Here is a 21,861-nt window from a genome sequence, read left to right as displayed (position 1 = left end):
TAATTATTTTACTATGGTTGATTATTGTTTATCATTAAAGATATTATTCAGGTATTTGATTGAATGATTTCTTGAAGATATCTTGAGGTGTTTTTTATGTTAATACTGTTGAAGGAAATGGCTATACAAGAACTACATTTCCACTTTGTTGTGGAAATCTGGCAGAATAGAAGCATTGTGAGTTGTGATTGATATTTTGGACTTTATTTTTGTGGATAGATAAGAATTGTGTGTAATTCTGTCTGTTTTGGTATTATTTTCTTATTTCATCCTGAACATAGACATATTTGCTTTTTTTTCCTCATTAGATGAGAGCCAGAAGACTCTTATGTGGTGCTTATGTTGTCTGTACAGTAGTGAACCACAGAACCCTGTGGAACTGAAGGCCAACAGCTGGATACGAGTAAGTGAATGAGTCCTTCCCAGGGCTGCTTTGAATTAAATTCATTACTTAAAGGTGCTACACTGTCTTTTAAGAAACTGCTTTAAACACAGCTACCATGCAATTTGTAATGAAGCATGTACCACTCTGATTATAACACAATCTGTAGTACTTTGTTATTAAAAAGGTATGGCATTTTAAAGTGGCTAGTTTTGAAGTTTTAACCTTGCAGGTTCACTAAATCTAGTAACTGAACAGTGAGCAAAAGCCACAAATTGGAAGGCAAGCAAGCATTATTTAAAAAACAAAAAGAAAAAAAAAACAAGAACCTTTCAATTAAGATAAAATAAAGTAGTCTGCAGAAATATAATAGTTTGATTTGAAAATGGTTTGTGTTCCTTCTTCAGTTTCACTTTTTTTTTCCCTTTTGTTTAGTCTCCTGCATATGAAGAAGCTAACTGTATCCAAACTAATTGTATCCAAAGCTAATTGTATCCAAAGGTGGCTGGAGAGAGAACTGGTAGTGCTTATGTGTGAATTTATATCTAGCAATGTAAGGAATGATGATGTCAAACTCAAAGGTTTTACATGAGTTTATCTGATCATACTTTATATATTGGCAAACTGAGCTAGCAAAACACATAAGCGTGTAAACAACTGCAGTCTGTTGATGCATAATGCTACCTTGCAGAATAACAAGGGTGCAGAATTTTTTGAGTTTTAATTCTTTGTGTTCTCTCTGGGTTCTTACCAATATACGATTAAAATATTAATTGAATTGTTAATTCAGTTATAGTCCTCACAATTAGTGAGTCAGTAGCAGCCATCTCACTATCATTGATAAAAAAAATTTTAGGCTTAGCCAATATGTGACTAATTCATTTCTTAATTACTAGTTGTTTTTATATATTTCTTTTTTTTCTAGGTATGCATGTTAGTAAATAACTGTACTTGAGTATTGTTTATTGGGGTGTGCTTATTCTCAACAGTTAAGTTCTCATAAATGTTCTGATGCCTCAGTTCCTAAATGCGCTTATGAGTTTCTCAAGACTACCCATATTTTCTGTTATGAACTTTTCTCAAGAGACCCTTTGTGAGGTCAGAGCATTTGTAATTCACTGTGCAGCAAAGGTTTTTTTCAAAGTCTGAATGAACTCCAAAGTGAAGTGATGCAAAAAATAATTCTACCTTTTCTTATGCGTTCTTACTAATTGGAAGTATTCTTCATATGGACACGTGTGATTCAAAATAACATCCATTTAGATATTACCGAGAGAAAAGTTTGTCTTAGAATTTATTATAAACAGCAGCATATGCATATGATGTGGTGAAGGAGGGCTATGCCAAAGCAGTGTTCTACTGAATGTGTTAACGTGTGGGGATGTTAGAAATATGTCTATCTGTTTTAGCCTATATCAGTTGCCTGATCTGATTGATGTAACTGACCTGGTGATTTTGATGATATGAAAAGGAGTGTCAAGTATGAAAGAATAGATAGTTGGAGATAGATATGGGAGGGACTGCTGCTATTGGCAGCACCACTACTTCAGGCTGTCCTGGTTTGGGACTTTTTTCTACCCACTTTTGTGTGTTTGAATCAATCTTAAATACTCACCATGAGTTAGAGGGTCAAGATGTAGTGTAAAAGGAATAGAGAAGAGGACACAGGAGCATCCATTCTTTTGTTTCCTTGTTAAGAGTCAGTTGAAGCGAGTTGCAGTACCTAAACTAATGAAATGAGAAAAAAAATCCTCCAATTACCAGCAGATGGCACTCTATTTATTTAGAGATTGCCAGTCCATGCATTCATACATGCTTGCATGCCTACACAAACATATATTCTCACTCACTGTTTTTGAACAATAGGGTAATTTTGGGATTAAACTAACGGTAATAGTATTGCAACCTTTCCTTGATTCCATCTTGCTGTTTTGTTAAGAAATTTTGTATTAGGTGCTAGTTTTGCCTTTAATTTGTCAAATTTGTCGTGAGAATGACAAGCAAAAACAAGTCCTTTATCTAAGGGAAGGCCAAATTAGACTGGGCTGCTCAGTCCAAATTATTGGCTACAAAAAATAAAAAATATGACATTATGCAATGAACATGAACAGGCATTCTCTGGAGTTGGAAATGAGAAGTAAAAACAGCTGAGCATTATGCTTTTTATTAAAACTGTTTTGTGTTACTAAAGTTTTCCATTCTGAGTTAAAAGTAGGAGCAGCTGTTAAATCAGTACAGCTCACAAAATGGAAACAAACAAAACCATTCTACCAAATATCCTGATTCTAATAGTTGCCTGTTCTGGAGGCCCTTCTGTACATGCAGAATACTCCTGATGATTGTTCTTATGATACTGTGTAGTATGGGGATTTTTATATTATTCTTCATCCTGGTTTTGGCTTGAATACATTTAATTTTGTTCACAGTAGCTGGTATGGTGCTGTATTTTAGATTTAGAATGAGAATAATGTTAATGCACTTATGCTTTAGTTGTTACTAAGAAGTGCTGCACAGACCCAGTAACTTTTCATCTCCTCATATTGCCCTACCAGCAAGGAGCTGGCTGTGCTCAAGGAACTGGAAGGAGGCAGAACCAGGGCAGCTGATTCAAGTTGTCTAAAGGGTTGTATTGTACCGTATGGTACAATAAAACTGGCCTAGCTGACTTGCAAGCTGCCACTGCTCATGGACTAACTGGGCATCAGTCTATGGGTTGCACTGTGTATCACTTTTTTTTTTTTTTAAATTCATCAGTTCTTCTGCTTGTTTTTCCCCGTTTCTCTTCCCCAAGTGCTAGGGTAACATGGGCAAGCAGGTATGGCGGTTCTGAGCTGACCACTATGTTAAACTACAAGAGTCCTTTTTGCACACAGGGCTCAGAGTTGAGATGATGACAGATCTGACCAGAGTATGTTAGAACAAATTTGTAGTTTAAGTCCTGTATTTGCATAATGGTTGTTGGTCTTATTGTTGATTAATTTGCCTTCAAAATATTTGCTCTCAAGGTTGTTTTATGTATCGGCTATCTTGCAGTTTACTACCTCTGAGGTCTGACTTATGGCTGCTTTTCCTTTTGTCAGTTTGTACAGTGTAACATTTGCTAACTTTATGCTGTCTATGAGCATGCTGTGTGGTATTTGTGTTAAGTATTGCTGTCATTGTACCTGGGGGAACATTTGTTTCTTGGAATTTAGTAGCAATTACACTTTCTGTCCTTTTTACTTGTGGGTTCATTCTGTGTAGGAGACAGAGAAGGACGCTTTCCTTATCTCCTTCTCTTTACCTTTAAGGGTGCTGATTATTGTTCATTATTGTTTGATAGATCAGACCTCAGAAAGGGCAGCAAGCTGTAACTATTCAGTATTGCCAGAGTCTATCAGTTCTTTAGGATTCCACAGCTGTTCAGGAATTAATTCCAAAACTATCAGAGATGACAATTGTCAGAAATATGTACCCACATCCTCCCAAACACCTTGCCACCCAAACCCTTCCTGTCTCAGGGTAGATCTCTGGGTGATATTCTCAGATCATTATTCAACCTTCAACAAAACCAGAAATTCCTTCAGGGAATTTAGCAATAGAAATATGCTGGTTTGAACATCCAAGGATATTCAGAATTCTTAAGAGGTACTGGAGCCTGGAGAACAAAGGAAGGTGAAAACTAACTCTTCCTCAGTCAATATCAGGATATTTTTATAATTCATGATTGATCAGAGCATTGAAGACCTTCGAACTTAATTCGATTTTAGAATTGTCATGGTTACAAAATGCAGTTATCAATGTGCTCACTATTGATAAAGTGTTTAATCCAATTCTAAATCTGACGTAGGCTTATATTCTGTAAACAGGAAGGAAGCATGGATTTTTTTGACATGTTGAAGTTAATGAGTCATCAAAGAGGCATCCAAGAAACCTGAATGTAATATTTTACTTGTAAGTCAAGGAATAACAAGAAAGTATATCTCTAAATAGGAAGAGCTGACTTAAGTATATTGTCCAGATATAAGATATAAGTGCAAAATTGAAAAGTATTTCTCAATTCTGTATCTGAAATTCTCTTTAATAGTTGTTCTTAGTGAAACACAGAAAACATATCTTCAAGTTCAGGCCACTCCATGGGGAAAACTGCTTCTGTTTCCTTGTCGTTCATCTGAACAGCAGTCAGTTTGATTCACCAGAGCATACAATGTGTTTGAAAATAAAGAAATCTGTGAATATGGAAGAAGAAAACACCAAACGCAGAAACAGCATAGGATTAGAAGCTCCAAGCCAAATTTGAAAGAGTCAAAACTTCTGTGTTAAATGAAACAAGCAGAAAAGGTCTTTACACAGAGGTAACAATACATGTAAAGAATTGTGTATTGACAGCAATGCTAAGAGGAAGGGTACTGTGTGGATGGGCTGTGTAGAGTCTTTTGAATGGAGCCTTTGTACTTAAGATGCCTGAGCCTTTATTGTAAGTTTAATGTTGTGCAGAGCCATCTAATAATTCTTCCCTTCTTTTTCTTAAAATTGTGACAACTGCACAGAATTTAAGAAAACAATCCTCAATGCTTTTTATCATCTCTCTCTCTCTCCAAAAAAGAGAGGTAGTAGCACGTTAGTCACGTTACAACCTTGAAATTTAAGTGGGAGAATGCTGCTGTTTATGTCTTGAGCATAACAAAAGTGAGAGTAAAAACTCCTGCTCTTTCATTGGCCTTGCTTCGTACAGTAAAATGTTTGCTATTTTTGTTTGTGAGAGTAAAACTTCAGCTGAAATGATGTTAAACTAGTTATGGCCAATCAGGGGTACAGCTTTGAGGATAAATGTAGCAATCAAACACTTGTCAGCTTTAAGTGTAATATTTACAAATCTAAATTCATACATTGAAGATAATTTCTGTTTGCTGGATTAGGAAAAAACTGGTGAGTCAAAACTCAGAGGTGGATAAACTATTTTGTTTAGTGTCATATCTAAGAGTACAAAAGACAAAGTCTAGTTATAAAGACTTGTCCGTTGTATGTGTGAGATTGAGTATGGAGGCATAGATAAAGCTCCGTATAGACAAATGGAAAATGCTAGACATGTGGATGTGAGGGAGCACCACAGGGGAAGGTGAGCCAGGATCCAATGACAGTGATCAGACCAGTCATAAGACCAGTGGTCATCATGCCCAGTTCACAGTTACAAGGCAGGTCCAGGGTCAAGCTAGCAAGTTGGTGCCCTAGATCAGGCTATGGAGCAGCAAGGAGTATCACCAACAGGTGTATCTGAAACATGGCTTAGGCAAGGACCAAAGCTGATGCTAAATGCAGTTCCCAGGCAAAACCAGGAGGAGCCAGCTTTGTAGAACTCTTGAGCACTCAGCACTGTATCAGAGTTGGTCTGGAGCATAGGTGACCATCAGCTTCTCAGGTGGTCATTATTACCCAGAACTTGGACTAAGAATGGATGTTTCTATGAAAAATGCACTGTGCTGCAGTAAAGCTCTAAAGAGTGGGGATTATCCTGGTAGATTAATGAGCATTTTGTGTGGTTGAAGGTGGGTTGCAGCATAGGTGAAGCTCACCTTAAGAACATCCAAGCATTCTCTCCTTGGCCTAACTGAAGTCCACACAAGAATTCTAGATGCCCTGATTCCATCTGACCAGTGGGCTAGTTTTTAGGCATTGCAGACTGTTGTAAGAGTGATTTTGATTAATATATATTGTAAATAAGCTATTTTTTCTACCACTCAGATTTTCAAACGCCAGTTTCAAATTTCCTTATGAACATAACTGCAGTATGTACCAGCACTTCATAATAGCTCATGCCTATGACCAGATGTTTAGGTTTCCACAGGATTTTTTGTGGAAGTCTTTCTGTCAGTGGGTATTTCAAGAAGTTTGTTTTCTTCTATGAAGGCAAATAACTGTGAGAAAATGCCTCAGCAACTCAGGTTCATGTACATGCCATACATTTTGAGCAGCATGGTAATTTAGGTAAGCAATGAAAAATACAGTCTCCTTTTATGCACAGTTAATCTAGGGCTGGAATATATGTTTCCTTCATTGAAAGAACAGCTGTGGACCTTACTGGGAGGTTAACGTGATTAATTATCTGCAGGAACGCTTCACAAAATGTTGTTATTAGGAAATAACATGATAAGATTAATGCAAATATAACATTTATATGCATTGTAACTCTTTTTTTTCAATTTATTATTCTCTTTTTAAAAGCAAATCTGAAAGGCTTTTCTAAAAGCTTTTCTAGGAGATGTAATTTTAAGGTATCATGGAGAAGATTAAAAATGAAGTGGGAAATTAAAAGCTAAACAAATATTTGAATATTATGAGCATAATTCATCTGTTATTATTGAGAAAATAAAGGAGAAATAATGTTTCATAGAAAATAATGTTTAAAGTGGTTTTATTTCACATACTGTGCTTGAAAGTTTATTGTTGTTGCTCCCTTCTAATTTAGTAATATTCAGACTAAGACAAGTAAATAGTTACTTTACGCTACTTCTTCTGTAGATGAAACACAAGATAATTAGAAGCTAATGCCAGTTTAAGAGAGCAGGAGAGGAATGGACTGGGGATCTGTTTTCTTTTTCCCACTGGTTGTGGGAAGAAGGAGGTCTGTGTTCCAAGGGGCATGATTCCAAGGTAGATATGGAAAATGTGAAGTCTCCTGGAGGCCAGAGTAGTTCAAAGATACTTGATCACTTTCTGAGACTCAATTTTGTGGTTTTAAGGATCTGACAGCTTTTTTTTTATTATTATTATCTATATTTTTTGTATGTTTGGAAGAGGAAGTTGTCATTCCTCTCCTGACCTGTGCAAATAATCATCAGGAACATTACAAATTACAAAGATCGCAGTGTATTCCTTCAAACGAACAACATATGATAGTAGATACAGTAGATATCTTGTTTACACTTTTCCTACTCTTTTTTTTTGTTTGTTTAGTTTTTGTTTTTTGTTTTTTATTTTTCTCTCTTGCATTTTCCCCCTCATTCTTCTGGAGTCTTTGTGGCAGTTTTCCTTAGTCACTGTATGTGGAATTTAACTTTGCCTGCAATCAAGGGTTAATATGAAATGTGATCTAAAGACTTTTCCTCATGAAGTTTTCTAGAGTGGGTGAGACAAATGTGTTTTTTTACCCAATCCTTGAATTTTTTTCATTCAACCTTATTCTGGTACATCCTTCTTCCCTCCTTTGTTCAGCAGTGGCATTCTGTTCAGTGTAACTCTTCATATTTATACCCAGTAGACAGTCTGTTCTTTTTGCAGGGGCATCTGTGCAACCAACTCCTGGCAGAATTATTGAAATGGTACAGCCTACCTCATAGATTTGGTAGGGAAGAATGCAAAAACAACTGTGTGTTGTGCCTCCGGCAACAGCATCATACTGCTTAATTTTGGATGATAGGACACCACACATCAGGAGAATGTCTGGAATACAAGTTTCAAATTTGATCTACTACATGAAGCAAAGAACAAAGTTTGAAATAAAATTTTCTGCTAAGGAAATTGCAACTTACTTTGATGTTTAGGACTTTATTTCTCTGAAATTTACTGTTACTATGAACTGTTGAGTGTTCTTAAAGGAAAAAGGGTAAGTTGGTAATACATTTAAATCTAGAATCTTTGGAGATTTTTCAATATATGTATTCACATGACAAAGAAACAGGGAGTTGTAATAATTTATTGCTCTCTAGATGTGTATCAAATCCACAAGTCACATAGCCTCTGTTCTTTAAAGATGTAAAGCTTATTATAAAAATGTAAGGTGAGGAGGTGATGTGACAGTCTGTATCTTCTGATAAGAAAATTAAAGTGACTGTTTTGGTGGTCAGTCTACCTTCACTATGACACTGGTTGTACTGTAAGGCAAAATATTTTAACAAACCTAAAGTACAAATATTTAAAGTATTCAGATTTTGAGCCCCTTGTGCACATCAAAATAACTTGCAATTACTGTTCAGTGGTTTTCTTGTTGGATAATGTAGAGGAACTTGTTGCAACATATGCAATACATTATAAGACTTCCAGAACAATAATTACAGAATGAAGCAGACTTTGCTGGCAGATACTTGAACACAGAAGTCTAATCATAGTACTTGCCATAGCATGGGTGGTCACAGTCTGCAGACATTTCTGACAATTGATTCTCTGTGCAACAGCGGTTGTAAAGAACTGAAGTAAACAGCATTCCAGTCTTTCAAGGTCTTCAGTTTTAAGAAAGTATAGCTTCTCTTCACCACTTCTCTAGACTGCTTGTTTCTGACAGCCATAATCATATGGGCCATGTTTTCTACCAAGTAAATTATTCTAGAAGCAAATCAATAGTATATAATATATACATTCTTCAGAAAGTTTTCTTTCTTTAAAATATATGCTGTTTTAAAAACTTCATTTATTTTGTTTTCTGACCATAAGAAGTTATTTCTTACATAAAACACTGTACGATGTGTATTTTTATTTTTATTTTTTTAACTTTTATATTCCTTGTTTCCCTTTCCCATTGTTCCTATGCTCAGTGTTTGGATTTTTTTCTTACTGTTTCTCTAAAATGACTTATGGTTACTTTGAGTGCTAGCACAGAATTTTTACTCCAACCAAATAATAAAAAATATAGGTGTTTGGGAGCCAGTTTACTGCTGTGGGACCTGGAGTGATTTGTCCAGATCTGGATCAAGTACAAGAAAGAGGGAGCTGTTGGAGAGGATCCAGAGGAGGGCCACGAAGATGATCAGAGGACTGGAGCACCTCCCCTACTAAGATAGGCTGGGGGAATTGGGCTTGCTCAGTCTGAAGAAAAAAAAGCTGCGGGGTGACGATTACATCAGCCTTTCAGTACCTAAAGGGAGACTACAAAAAGGGGGGCAGTCAACTCTTTGAAAGGGTAGATAACAGCAGGACTAGGGGAAATGCTTTTAAGTTGATGGAGAGAAGATTTAGGTTGGGTGTCAGAGACAAGCTCTTTAGTATGAGAGTGGTGAGGTGCTAGAACAGGCTGCCCAGAGAGGTTGTGGATGCCCCATACTTGGAGGTGTTCAAGGCCAGGTTAGATGGAGCCCTGAGCAGTACCAACACAGAGGTTGGTGGCCCTGCCTTTGGCGGGGGGATGGAGATTCATGATTCCTGAGGTCCCTCCCAACCTGGGCCATTCCATGATTCTGTGGCCGGATTTCGCTTTCTTAGTGTCCTATGTGTATTGACTTGGCATCTTGAATTTCACTAATTATATTTAAATGACTAAAGCTGGTGTCATGCAAATACATACACAGTGTTTACAGGCCATTCCAGAGTATGCAAATCAATTGCGGTTGAGCACAAGTACTGCAGTTCTGTCATATAACTGTATGAACATGAAAGTCAAAATGTATTTTGATGTGTTTTTACGTGGTGTTGAAGTATTTGTGGAAATAACTCAAGTACATAAATGAGTGTAAAAGAAATATCTTAACTCTTGCTCTGGATAACATTAGTTTAAAGTTAGCTTTCCTTTGAATTAAACAGAGAGCAGAAGATTGTTAAATGAGATATATACACACTTTGAAGATCTGGTGTTATTGACTATAGCCTGAAGACTTACTGAATTCCTAATGTGATATGGGACCTTTCAACTTTTAAATTACTGGTTAAAATTCATTTTGAAAACCAAGTCTACTTGCTTTGCAGCATGGCCTGAGGGAATAATGAGTGATAAAGGCACTTTTCTTCATCATTTCTGCAATTTGTTTGTGTTCTATGTATCAACTTGGAAAGGGAAACAGGCTTCTCCAAGCTGCTGATGTTCTTATTCTTATTTCTTGATGTGTATCTCATGTGTGTACGCAAAATATGTTGGCCAGAGATGGAGTAATTTTGGGATCATTCTTTAATGTGTTTGTTCAGCTGCACCAGCTGTGTGAGTATGTGTAATTACATTGGATACACACCTACTGAGATCTGCTTCTTTCAGGAATACTGGGAAGAGGTTCTGATTTGCTGTAGGATCAGTGAAATGTGAAGTTAGTTTTCATGGATAACTAAATCATGTTTTAGTTGCAAAGCTATAATGGTAAATTAAAAACCTTATTTACTGAAAGCTTATTAATGTCTTTTATAAGTTGTTGCCTATTTCAGTAACGTGTTCTAGCAGTGTATATATTTGTCATTAAACAGGTGGGAAAAGTAAGGTTAGCAGCATGATCTGTTCCATGCCTGGTCTATGCAAATATGATTTACTTCTTTATTACTACCATGTTTTTCTTTTAAGGAAATTTAAGGCTCATGAAATAAAGAAAGACCATAGGTTATTCTACCATTGACTGGTGCAAACATATGTTAATAGAAACATCTCATTTTTGTTAGATGTAGATGTAGGCTTTTCTGGCTGTAGTTTTATTTTCCACATTTTTGTTGTTGTTGTTCAAACCCATGTCTCTACAGGCTTTAGATCCATACTTTATACTGCTGAGAGTTCAAAAATGTTTTCTGTAGTAAAAATGTAGCTGAATGTTCTAAAAGCTACCTTTTATTTTTTTAGAGCAAGTTGATAATACATGCTTAACATTTGACATATCTACCTCTTACAGTTGCTAATTAATTTTGCCTTAAAGAGCACAATTCTCTGTAAGGTTAGAGTACATCACTGACCCGTGAATCAAAGTGACAAGTTGGCCTTGTAACTTTAATAAAACAGTTTATGGAGGGAGATTATATAATTAAGAATTGCACTAGTATATGTACTAAAACAATGTTTTTTATAAAGAACAAAAGTGTGATTGAAGATTACAAGAAAAGTTCAGGTAAGAAGAGCTTGGAGCTGGCTCATTTTGGCTCATCATATAGAGAACTTTTAAGAATTAAGATGGCTTATTAGACAGAGTGCATAATCAACTTTTTGATCCTTATTGTCCCAAAGTTTTACTGTGCTTACTGATGCTCTTTTTTTTTTTCTTTTTTTCTGCTGTTCCTTCACTTTTTGAAAAGTCACCTAAAGGAGGTCTAGGTGATTTCTGAACAATTGAAGATTATTCATCTAAGTTGTCAGTTAGCCTTCTCATTAGCTCTTCTGTGAATCAACTTTCTAAGTTGATTTGGATATTCTCTATCCAACTATGCATAATTGCTTGGAAGGATGCAAAAGTATTTGCAGTACTTGGTCATATTACCACATTCTTCTGATTAGAAATAGAATGATAACATGTGTAAGCTGGGGGAAAACCAGACCTCTATGCTTTTTTTTTTTTTTTCTTCCCAAAATGATAATTCTTTTAACAATGCCAAGATAACAAATTTAAATAATTTCTTGGCTTTTACGCCAAAGTAAACAAAAGCTAAGTATCTCAAAATAAGAAATGAAGGATTCTGCTTTTCTCTAAGGCTGCTTGAGCTTTAACAGAAGATGTTGCGATTTGCTGGCCAGCCAGCCAGCTTCCTCAAAGCACTTCAGTAGTGCCAAGTGGCTCTAGGAAAGATTATGATTTGTTAGTGACAAAGAATATGTGTTAGTTTGAAGAAATTCTGTTGGTTTTAGAAACAGCCTACTATAATTAGTGACTGTCTATTATTGTATCATCATTATATGTGTGTTCTACGTATTTTTGTGAAAAAAGTTCAAGAACATTTTTCCATCCTTAACATTAAACAATTTGACGTTTCTTGAGTCCAAAAATAACTGAGTAAAAATAATTTCTGTTAAACTTCATTCCGAGTTATTTGTAACACAAACCAATTTCAAGCATAAATATTTATTGATGATTTACTGATAAGTTATATGTTTCTAGTACTTACTGAAGTCACATATTTGGACTAAAAAGTAAAACATTATGATGCATTCAATCTTCCTAAACATAAAGAACTATTTTTTTTTTTTCCATTTTCTTTTTATTCATGGATTTGAAGAATTCTTGTGTGCAAATCTTGTGTTTGGGCTTTTGAAATTTGTGGGGGGAAGAGGGAAATTGATTCTGAATCTCCGTCTACTTAAACCAGAGGGCTGAAAAAAGAGATTTATGGTAAAAGTATTGAATTTCCTTTTGTAAACTAGTGTGTGTAAATGTGTGTTTTATTTCAAAAGCAAAAGTCTCCCTAATACAAAGGATAATAGCACTTTTTAGGTGGGTGTTTTTTAAAGTGAAGAGAAAGGAGGAGATTTGAAATTGCTTTTTCTGTTTGAGGCCAAGCATAGCCTCAAACCTTGCCAGCCCCAAATTTCTAAGTTTTTTCCTAAGATTTCCAAGGGTTTTGTTAGTGATTTGCAGATGGAATTTAGGCTTTGGAACTCATCCATTAAAAAGTTGTGTGGTCTTAGCCACAGTAGTGGTGCAACATGTTTTTCCTGTGCTAGCCTCACAGAAGTTAACTGAGCTTAAACTGGTGAAAGAACAACAGTGAAGCTTCCCTCCCCCTCTCCCATAATTTTGTTTACTGCATACTGCTTAGAAAATAGGATCAGGTTCATTTTGAATTGTATGGAAGAATGTAACACTTTTCTTTGATTTTAAGAATCAGAAGGAAAAGTCATCTTTTTAATGAGCAGCATGTATCAGCAAGATGAATGGCATTCATAGTATACATTAATGTTTAAAGAATTGTATCAGTCTGAATGACTTATTTGACTGTTTTGGGTTTTGTTTGTTTGTTTGTTTGTTTGTTTTTGCCAGTAAGCTTTTTGTGTAGGTTTTCATGCTCTTTCTGTCTATTTTTGCAGTTATTATTTTTTTAAAAAGCAAATTGTAATTACAGCTGTAGAAAGCAAGGTAAGTAAATTGGCCTCTGTTGCATTAGGTATGGTGTGGAGAATTTTGTAGAAACCACGCTTTCTTGTTCAGGAGTACATGCAAGCTAATGGGTCCTGTACATCTGGTGGCATTAATTTGCAGAAGAATACATACATACATATATATGTGTATATGTATGTATATAAATCTCTAAATAATATTAAGCCTGTAGATTTTCTGTAACTTGATCAAATTCTCAAATGCCAAAACCTTTGTCTTTGTAGGAGTATTTAGCAGGGTAACTTGTTTACTATCAGCTAGTCTTTCATGGTTATTAATGGAGATTTAGATGTGGGCAGATTTCACAGTGCCACTTCATGCAAATAAGAACAATAAGCTCCAACAAAACCTAGCCAAGTGCTTGTGGCCAGCAGTTTTATTTAATGTTCTGGTATAGACATTCAATTAATGAAAACCATCCCATAAATGCAAAGAATGTGTATCTACAAACTATGCTGGAAAAAAAAAAAATTCCTGACATTAAATGTCAGAAAGAAATGTAGGAAGAAGGTGCTACCTCATCCTATACTTAAAAAATTTGGCCCTGATCCAGGAAATTAGGAAGGAATATTTTAAGATGAAAGTTATGTTGAAGATTAAGTCTGTGCAAACCTTTCTGTAGTTACTTGAATAGACTCTTCTTGATATGGTGAGTGATTGTGTTGACTGTCTGATTGCTGAAATGTGTGTGTGTTTATGGCATTTTGTCTATTTGAGATATGTTTGAATTTTACAGCAGAAATTGGAGATTTTAATTAGGTTATCATTGGTTAGTAGTTAAAGAACTACTTTTTTTTTTTTTTTTTTTTTTTACTCTTATGAAATACACACTCACATTTTGCTTATGATTAAGTTGTTAAGAAATGCGTGTTATATAATTTCCCCTAGCTTAAACATTGAGGCTTGTGTAAATTCATTAGAAAAAAAAATTGCTTAACGTAAAATACTGCTCTGAAGCCTATATTATGTTTAAATACATACAGTGCTGTATATATTTTGTTCTCGGTTTTGGTTTGTGGAAAACTAATTTTCTGTCTTTTTCCTGGAATTTAGGAATGAGTGAGCAGGAGGTCCTGTAAGCAAAATTAAAAGTCACGGACTTTGTTATGATTAGATAAGTCCTTGGAAGTAATATGAATTGTGTTACACTAGCATCCTACTGACAAAATTGGTTTCATAAGTGGTTGATGTTTTAATCAGTCTGTATGAGCAGAAATCCTTGTCATTTATATGATTAGCCACTGTAATTCTCCATAATTATTTATCTCATACTAAAAAGGTTCTAGAAATACCCAACCAGTTTGTTTTTTATTGTCAATAATTTAATCTATATGGCATGGAACACAATAAAACCGTTACGCCTCCAGGCAGGATTTTACAGAAAAAAATTAATAAAAATTATCTGCAGCCATTTCGTTTGGAGTGAGCTGCTGAAAACTGATAAGCAAAAAAGCCCTGGGGAAAGAACTTAGCTTTAAACACATCAGTGCAATGTGTTTACTTTGCTTCCCAAGAACTGTGGCCAAACAATTAGGGAAGTAATTTTTGAAGTGAGGATGCTACCTCTTTAAGGAAAGAAATAAAATGTGTCATACAGCTTTTTATGTTTTTTATGTTTTTGTATGAAAGGTGATCTAATTCATTACTAATGTTGTAACTGATTACATAGTTTTGAGGTATTTTCAAGGCCAATTTGGAAGTAGAATGACATCTCTTGTATCCTAGACCTGTGTTTAAAACAGTGGACCATCTGACAGTACTAGGAGCACTTGAGAGCAAAATTGATGTACAGACTCTTTAAATCACTGCCATACAAGAAATACTCATTTCAAAATCTGATAAAATGCAAAGAGAAATTACTTCTAATACTTCCCCTGAATAAGATTTTATTTTTTATTATACCCTTTTTTTTTTTTTTTTTTTTTTTTAAGCAAAGTGGAGAAAATTTGGTTTCTGTCAAACCAGATGGAAAGATTGGAAATAAACCTGTTACTTGGATAGATTTGAGAAATTTACCATTGGGTGTTCATGGTGTATGAATTCCAACAAATTCATATAGATCATAATATTGAGTTAAATGTTACTAGTAATCTCTTTGCAGATAACAATGGCAATTCACTTTGAAAGATAATATACTAAGAAGAAATATTCTTCAGAAAAGCTGACATCTCCTTCTGTTCCATCCTGACTTACTTGTTGCTTTACAGAGTCAACTAAATTAGCAAAAAGTGTGTGACAGTGTCACTGGGAAACCCTAATTAATATCAAGTCTGATAGGCACATCCCAGTGAAGCCATTGATCTTTTCCATCTAAAAGAAATTGTTCATATTGATTTTAATGTCTGCTTTCAAGGACACTAGGAATCATAAATCCTTTAGAGAGAGGGTGTTGTGAGATTTCCAAAAACAAATTGTTTTGTTTGGTTCCTTGGAATGTCTTTGAAACTGTGTCATAAATTCTGGGATAGTTGTTATACAAATACAGGTACTAGTATAGAATTTGTCATGTAGTCTGGTAATTAAAAACATCAACAACAACAAAGCCTGACTACCTTGTATTGATATCTTGATAATCTTGAAAGACATGGTCAATTGAAGGTCACCCAGGGGATCAGGCCCAGTCAGCATGAGTTCATGAATGTTAGATCCTCTTTGACAAACTTAATATCATTCTGTGACAAGGAGACCTGTTTAGTGGGTGAAGGTAAGGCTGTCAGTGTGGTCTACCTGGACTTCAGTAAAGCCTTTGACACTGTCCCCCACAATATCCGCATGGAGAAGCTGTCTGCCCATGTCTTGGATGGGCATACACTGGGTGAAACACTGGCTGGATGGCCAGGCCCAAAGAGTTGTGGTCACTGGAGTTAAATCCAGTTGGTGGCCAGTCACCAGTGGTATCCCCCAGGGCCCAGTACTGGGGCCACTCCTATTTAACATCTTAATTATCTTAATGAGGGGATTCAGTGCACTCAATAAGTTCACAGACAACACCAAGTTGATAGGGAATGTTGATCTGCTAGAGGGCAGAAAGGCACTACAGAGGGACCTGAATAGACTGGATCAATAGACCAAGGTAAACTGTGTGAGTCTTTGTAGGGCCAAGTGTCAGGTCCTGCATTTTGGTCACAACAAGCCTAGGCAACCTTATAGGCTTGAGGAGGACTAACTGGAAAGCTGCATGATGGAAATTGTTCCTTGGTGTACTGATGGATTATTGGCTGAATATGAGCAAGCAATGTGTCCAGGCAGCCAAGAAGGCTAGTGGCATCCTGGCTTGTATGCAGAATGGTGTGGTGAGCAGGAATAGAGAAGTAATCCTGCCCCTGTTCTCAGCATTGGTGAGGCCTCACCTTGAGTACGGTGCTCAGTTATGGGCACCTCAATACAGAAAGGACACTGAGATGCTGGAGCAGGTCCAAAGAAGGGGAACAAGGCTTGTGAAAGGCTTGGAGAATGCTCTGTGAGGAGCAACTAAAGGAACTCAGGCTGTTTAGTTTGGGGAAGAGTAGGCTGAGGGGAGACCTTAATGCTTTCTTCAAATACCAGAAAGGTGCTTGCGGTGAGAGTGGGGCTGGTCTCTTCTCACTGGTGGCAGGTGACAGGACAAGAGAAAATGGCCTCAAGTTGTACCAGGGGAGGTTTAGGTTGGAAACAGAAAGCACTGGAATATTCTCCCCAAGGAGGTGGTTGAGTCACCATCCCTGTAGAATCTAAGACTACACGTTCTTCATGCTCTGCTTTGCGTAAGTGACCAATTACCAGGTCAAGGCTAATAACTACATACAGACACTAATTTCATGAACAGTGAAAAATGGCTCTTTATTGCCTCGTGGTGTTTGTTTATATACAGGCTCTACTTCGTCTACGCCACCTTAAGCTATGCATAATATTATCCAGTCACAGAGCAGGAGAGGTCCTGTCATGTCGCAGCCCGAGTGTTTGTGCACGCCTACTGCAACACATCCCTGAATGTGTTTAAAAACAGTTTGGATGTGCTGGTGGGTTGTTAAGAGCTAAGGTAATATGATTAGGTTCTGGCTGGACTAGATGGTCTTTAAGGTCTTTTCCAACAGAGCAATCCCATGGTTCTGAGAAGCAGACAGCTTCTTCACAAGGATGTTGTGGGGTAGTGTCATAGGCCAGGTAGACAGCCTTACCTTCATCCACTAAGTGAATCATGTTGTCATAGAATACTAAGTTTGTCAAGCAGGATCTTCCATATACCCATGCTGACTGGGCCAGATCCCTTGGTTGACTTTAGCTTATCTATGATAGCTCCTGAGATTATCAGTTCCATAACCTTCCCTGGCACTGAGGTGAGACTGATAGGTCTGTAGCTACCAGGATCATCCTTCTGGCCCTTTTTGAAGATGTCACTTTTGCCAGTCTCCAGTCCACTGGTACATCCTCGGTTATTCAGGACTGTCTAAAGATGATGGAGAGTGGCTTGTCAGCCACATCCGTCAACTCCTTCAGCACTATATGGTGCAATCCATCTGGCTCTCTGGACTTGTGGGTGTCCAGCTTTCAGAGCAGGTCCAAAAACATCTCATCATGGATTATTCAGGGCCTATTCTGTTTCCGATCCCTATCTACCAGTGCAAGAGGCTGTGTAGCCAGCCCTCCCTGACTTACTATTAAAGAATGAGACAAAGGAGGCAATAAGTACCTCAGCCTTATCCTGATCCTTGATCACTGTGTTGCCCTCTGCATCCAGCAAGGGATGGAGATTCTCCCTAGCCCTCTTCTTACTGTTGATGTATTTATGGAAATAATTGTTGTCTCTCACCTTACTGGCCAAGTTCAGTTCTAGCTGGATTTTGTTTTTTTTCTAATTTTCTCCCTGCACAGCTTCACTGTGTATTTGTAATTCTTATAAGTAGTTTGCCCCCTCGTCTGCCCTGCAGAAGTCAAAGGTGGCAGTTCTGCTGACTCCCCTCTGTGGTTCAACAAGGATCAAAAAGTCTATCATTTTGTGATAACTTTGCTTCAGACGGCATCCAACCTTTACACTCTCCACAAGACATTCTCTGTTAACAAACAGCATGTCCAGGATTTTCCTTTCCCTTGTTGGCTCCTTTACAGGCTGTGTCAGGAAGTTGTCTTTCACACACTCTAGGAACCTCTGGGTCTGTTCACTTTCTCCTGCATTAGAATTCCAGCAGATCTTTAGGAAGTTGAAGGCCCTCACGAGAATAAGGGGTGGAGACCTTGAGACCTTATCCAACTGTCTATAATGTATTGTGTCCACCTTTTCATCCTGGTTGGGTAGCCTGTAGCAGACTCCCACAATAATGTGAGTCTTGTTGGCCTTTGCTTTTATTCTGACCCATAAGCTCTCAACCCCCATCATCACTGTCATTAATTTCCATACATTCACATTCTTTCTTAACATAGAGGGCCACATCATCACCTTTCCTGCCTTGCCTATCTCATTTGAAAAGTTGGTAGCCATCCATCACAGTGCTTCAGCTATGTGAGTCGTCCCACCATATTTCCATGATGGCAACTATATCATAGTTTTTTGACCACACAGTGGCCTACAGCTCCTCCTGTTTGTTACCCATGCTGCATGCATTCGTGTAAAAGCACCTGAGCTGGACCACCTTCTGAGTGGGAGAAACCCTGATACAGTTGTCTTGCTCCAATTTATAGGAGGAAGGCAAGGTTCTTTGTTATATGTTTGTGAACATTTGCTTCCTTTCATACCTGTCTATGCTAATGAGACATATAGTTGTAATAGAATCATTATGTATAAGCAGAGTTAAGTGTTTTAAATAAGCTACATTTTCTGGAGAGGAGAATTTTCTGGACGTTTGTTGTGATTTAACCCAGCAGATGGGTGAGCACCAGTCATTCATGTGCTACTCTCCCTTCCAAGTGGGATGGGAAGAGAATCAGGAAAAAACAAAAAGAACTTGTGGGTTGAGATAAAATTATTTACTAAGATAGAGAAAAGGAAAAGGGTAATACTTACGACTACATAAATATGTATTTATACATATTTATATATATATGAATGTACGTAACAAGTGATGCACAAGCAATTGCTCACCACCCCCTGACCAATGTCCAGATTGCCCCCAAACAGTGGAAGCAGTGAACTCCCACCTCCTTCAAAACTCCTTTCGTTTGACATCATATGGTAAGGAATATCCATTTGGCCAGTTTGAGTCATCTGTCCTCATTCTGTTTACTCCCAGCTCCTTGGGCTCTTCACTGTGAATGGCCTTGGCTCTGTGCAACACTGCTTGGCAGCAACTGTAAAAAGCAGTGTGCCATCAACATTGTTTTGTCCCAGGACCAAAACATAGCATCATACCAGATGCTCTGAAGAAAACAGCTCCATCCCTGCTGTAACTAAGACATATTTTGCATCAAAGAAAGCATTTAAACCCAACTAAATAAAAATAAATGCTTTATTATTTCCAAGTTTCTTATCTTAGTTGCACATAGGTATCTCCCCGGCTTTGCACTGGCAACACAACCTGTAAAATGAAGTATCTAAGACATGGAATTGAATTTTTAATGTTTTTCATCTTTTAGTACATAAGTTTCTTTTACATATCAAATAGATCTTTTCATATTGAGTACAGTGTCTCTTTGCCCCTGCTTTCTTTGCCTCATTCTGGCTATTCAGAGGTTTGATACATTAAAAAAGAAACAACAACTAACCTACAGAATCTCATCAGGGATGTAGTGAAGTGCATAGAAAAGGAAGATGTGGAGAACAAACCAAAGGCATGCAAAACAAACAAACAAGAAATACAGCTTTGTGGGACCTACTTGACTGAACCCTTGTTAGTGTTTTGAAAACAGTCTAACTTGAGTTACAACTGAAAATAATACAACTCACAGTTGCATATGAATAAATTAATCAAGACTTGTTTGGAGATTGTGCAACTTAATAGATTTTAGAAGTTTTAATCGTATTTAGAAATATGTACTTTTTGAAAATCCCCATTTTAATGTTCTTTTGTTAAAAAATGCAGACATTACTTCTGAGGTGCTTCTGAAAATGTGATCCTACAGTGCTGACTTCTTTAGTTTCACAAAAGTCAGTAGGTGGCGGTAGAACTGCAATTTTTCCTAGCTCAAACTATTCCCGAAAAAACATTAACACTGAAAGATAACAGTATTTAGACATTTAACATTAGTCGGCAAGGTTCTAAAACAATCCTATACAAAAGTATAATAAATAATATGCCCTAAGTGCTTTCTTGTTTTTTTGTTTTTTGTTTATTTTGTATTGTTTTAATAATGATTTTTTCTTGTACCTCTGGTGTGCTTTTGCTGATCTTCTCTCATGTTATTATTTCACACATAGAATACAACTCATTCTGATACCTCCTACTGAAACAAAAATTGCTCACCTGCTGCTACTACCAGGCTGAGACAGAAACCCAGACAGAAGGAGCACAGCTTTCATAGGCTGATGTGTGCACTCAGATAGAACTCCAGCAGAACAACAGAGCAGCCCAGGCATTTGTTTGAGGGAAGCTCCAGAATCTGGAAGTCTTCACTAGAGCCTGAGAGCGGATGGGAGTGTAAATGCGCCCAACTTGACAAACTTTTCAAGCAGGTGGTCCGGGAAATCACCAGTCATAATGTCATAGTCATAATGGTAATCTGAGAGAAAGCTTGATACATAGTATTGTGCAGTTATATGGACAAACCGACTGCCCTAAGTCCCTGAAAGAGAAGGAAAACTAAGGTAGCTTGAGGAGACAGGTGGCAACAACACTTAAGACAAGGGAGACAGGAACATTATATTTGTTCAGTGCAGATGGAGTCTCTCTTTAGCCCTGAAGAGTCCCTGCAGAAAATACTACCAGAAACGGTGAAGGGTGTTAGTAAATGGGAATTTGTTGCTGAGGGTCACTGAGGTACTCATTTGCAATCTGGACAGTCTCTCTAGTGAGGTTTGATACTTGCTAGAATATCAGTGAAAGGTTACCATGTTTATTAAAACTAGAGAACCACTACCCATTCCTGCCCTTTTAAGTTAGGTTTCAGGAGGCTACTATGAGGAGGCTCTGAAATAGTAGGGAGACTTCAGATCCCTCAGAAAATCGCTTATGTGATCAGGAGTGCAGTGTTCTTCGTCCTCCCAGCTAAAGACTAGTTCCTGGGAAGAAGGAGGTGAACACACCAGGTGAATGATATACTTCATGGCTAGTGCTACACTCATGGCTTTGGGTTCTGTGATCAGGCATGGGATGCAGCTGACCAGGTGGAGCAAGAGTTCTGGGTGAACTGATTAGGAAAGCTTAAAACTAGTTTTGATGGGAGAAGGGGATGGAGTTATGCATGACAGAGAAGGGCTGGCAATATTGTCACTGCAGGAACCAGCGGGGAAAAGCCTTTTAGATTGTTCCAAAGGAATTAGAGAGGGCTCCTCTATGAAGGTATTGAGGCAGTAGCCCAGCTGAAGTGCTTCTGCACCAATATGCACACCATGGGAAATACGCTGAAGCTGGAAACCATGGTGCAATTAGAAAGCAGTTACCTAAGTATACTTGTAGCTTTACTGCATTGCCCTTCTGTTCCTTTCTTCCAGAGCTTACTTTGCCATCTCCTTTCTTCTTCTAAGTGGGAAAGAATCGAGGCTGAAACCAGTACATTCATATCGGCTCTTGGCTACACGTCAGCAGATTATTACGGTCACTTGGTTGAAAATGTAAGTATTTTGTGCAATTGAGACTTTGTTATTAATCGCACCAGTTTATGAACACATAC

The 21,861-nt window shown here is 37.3% G+C and overlaps 1 protein-coding gene across 8 annotated transcripts in view; it reads left to right on the top strand.

Annotated features, from left to right (window-relative positions):
• The window catches only part of FANCC (FA complementation group C), an 86,262-nt gene that overhangs the window by 22,218 nt on the left and 42,183 nt on the right, over positions 1 to 21,861 (top strand). For all 8 annotated transcript variants that reach the window (XR_004305707.1, XM_015849278.2, XM_015849279.2 and 5 more), the window contains 2 exons: positions 309 to 403; positions 21,683 to 21,802. Coding sequence is in view for 7 of the 8 variants with exons in the window: in XM_015849278.2 (XP_015704764.1) it covers positions 309 to 403; positions 21,683 to 21,802 (215 nt within the window). In the remaining variant the exon portion in view is untranslated. The remainder of the gene's footprint in view (positions 1 to 308; positions 404 to 21,682; positions 21,803 to 21,861) is intronic.

This window comes from Coturnix japonica, chromosome Z (genome assembly GCF_001577835.2).
Source record: "Coturnix japonica isolate 7356 chromosome Z, Coturnix japonica 2.1, whole genome shotgun sequence".
NCBI lineage: Eukaryota > Metazoa > Chordata > Aves > Galliformes > Phasianidae > Coturnix > Coturnix japonica.
Note: the sequence above shows the minus strand (reverse complement) of the source record. Positions and strands in the feature narration are given on the sequence as shown.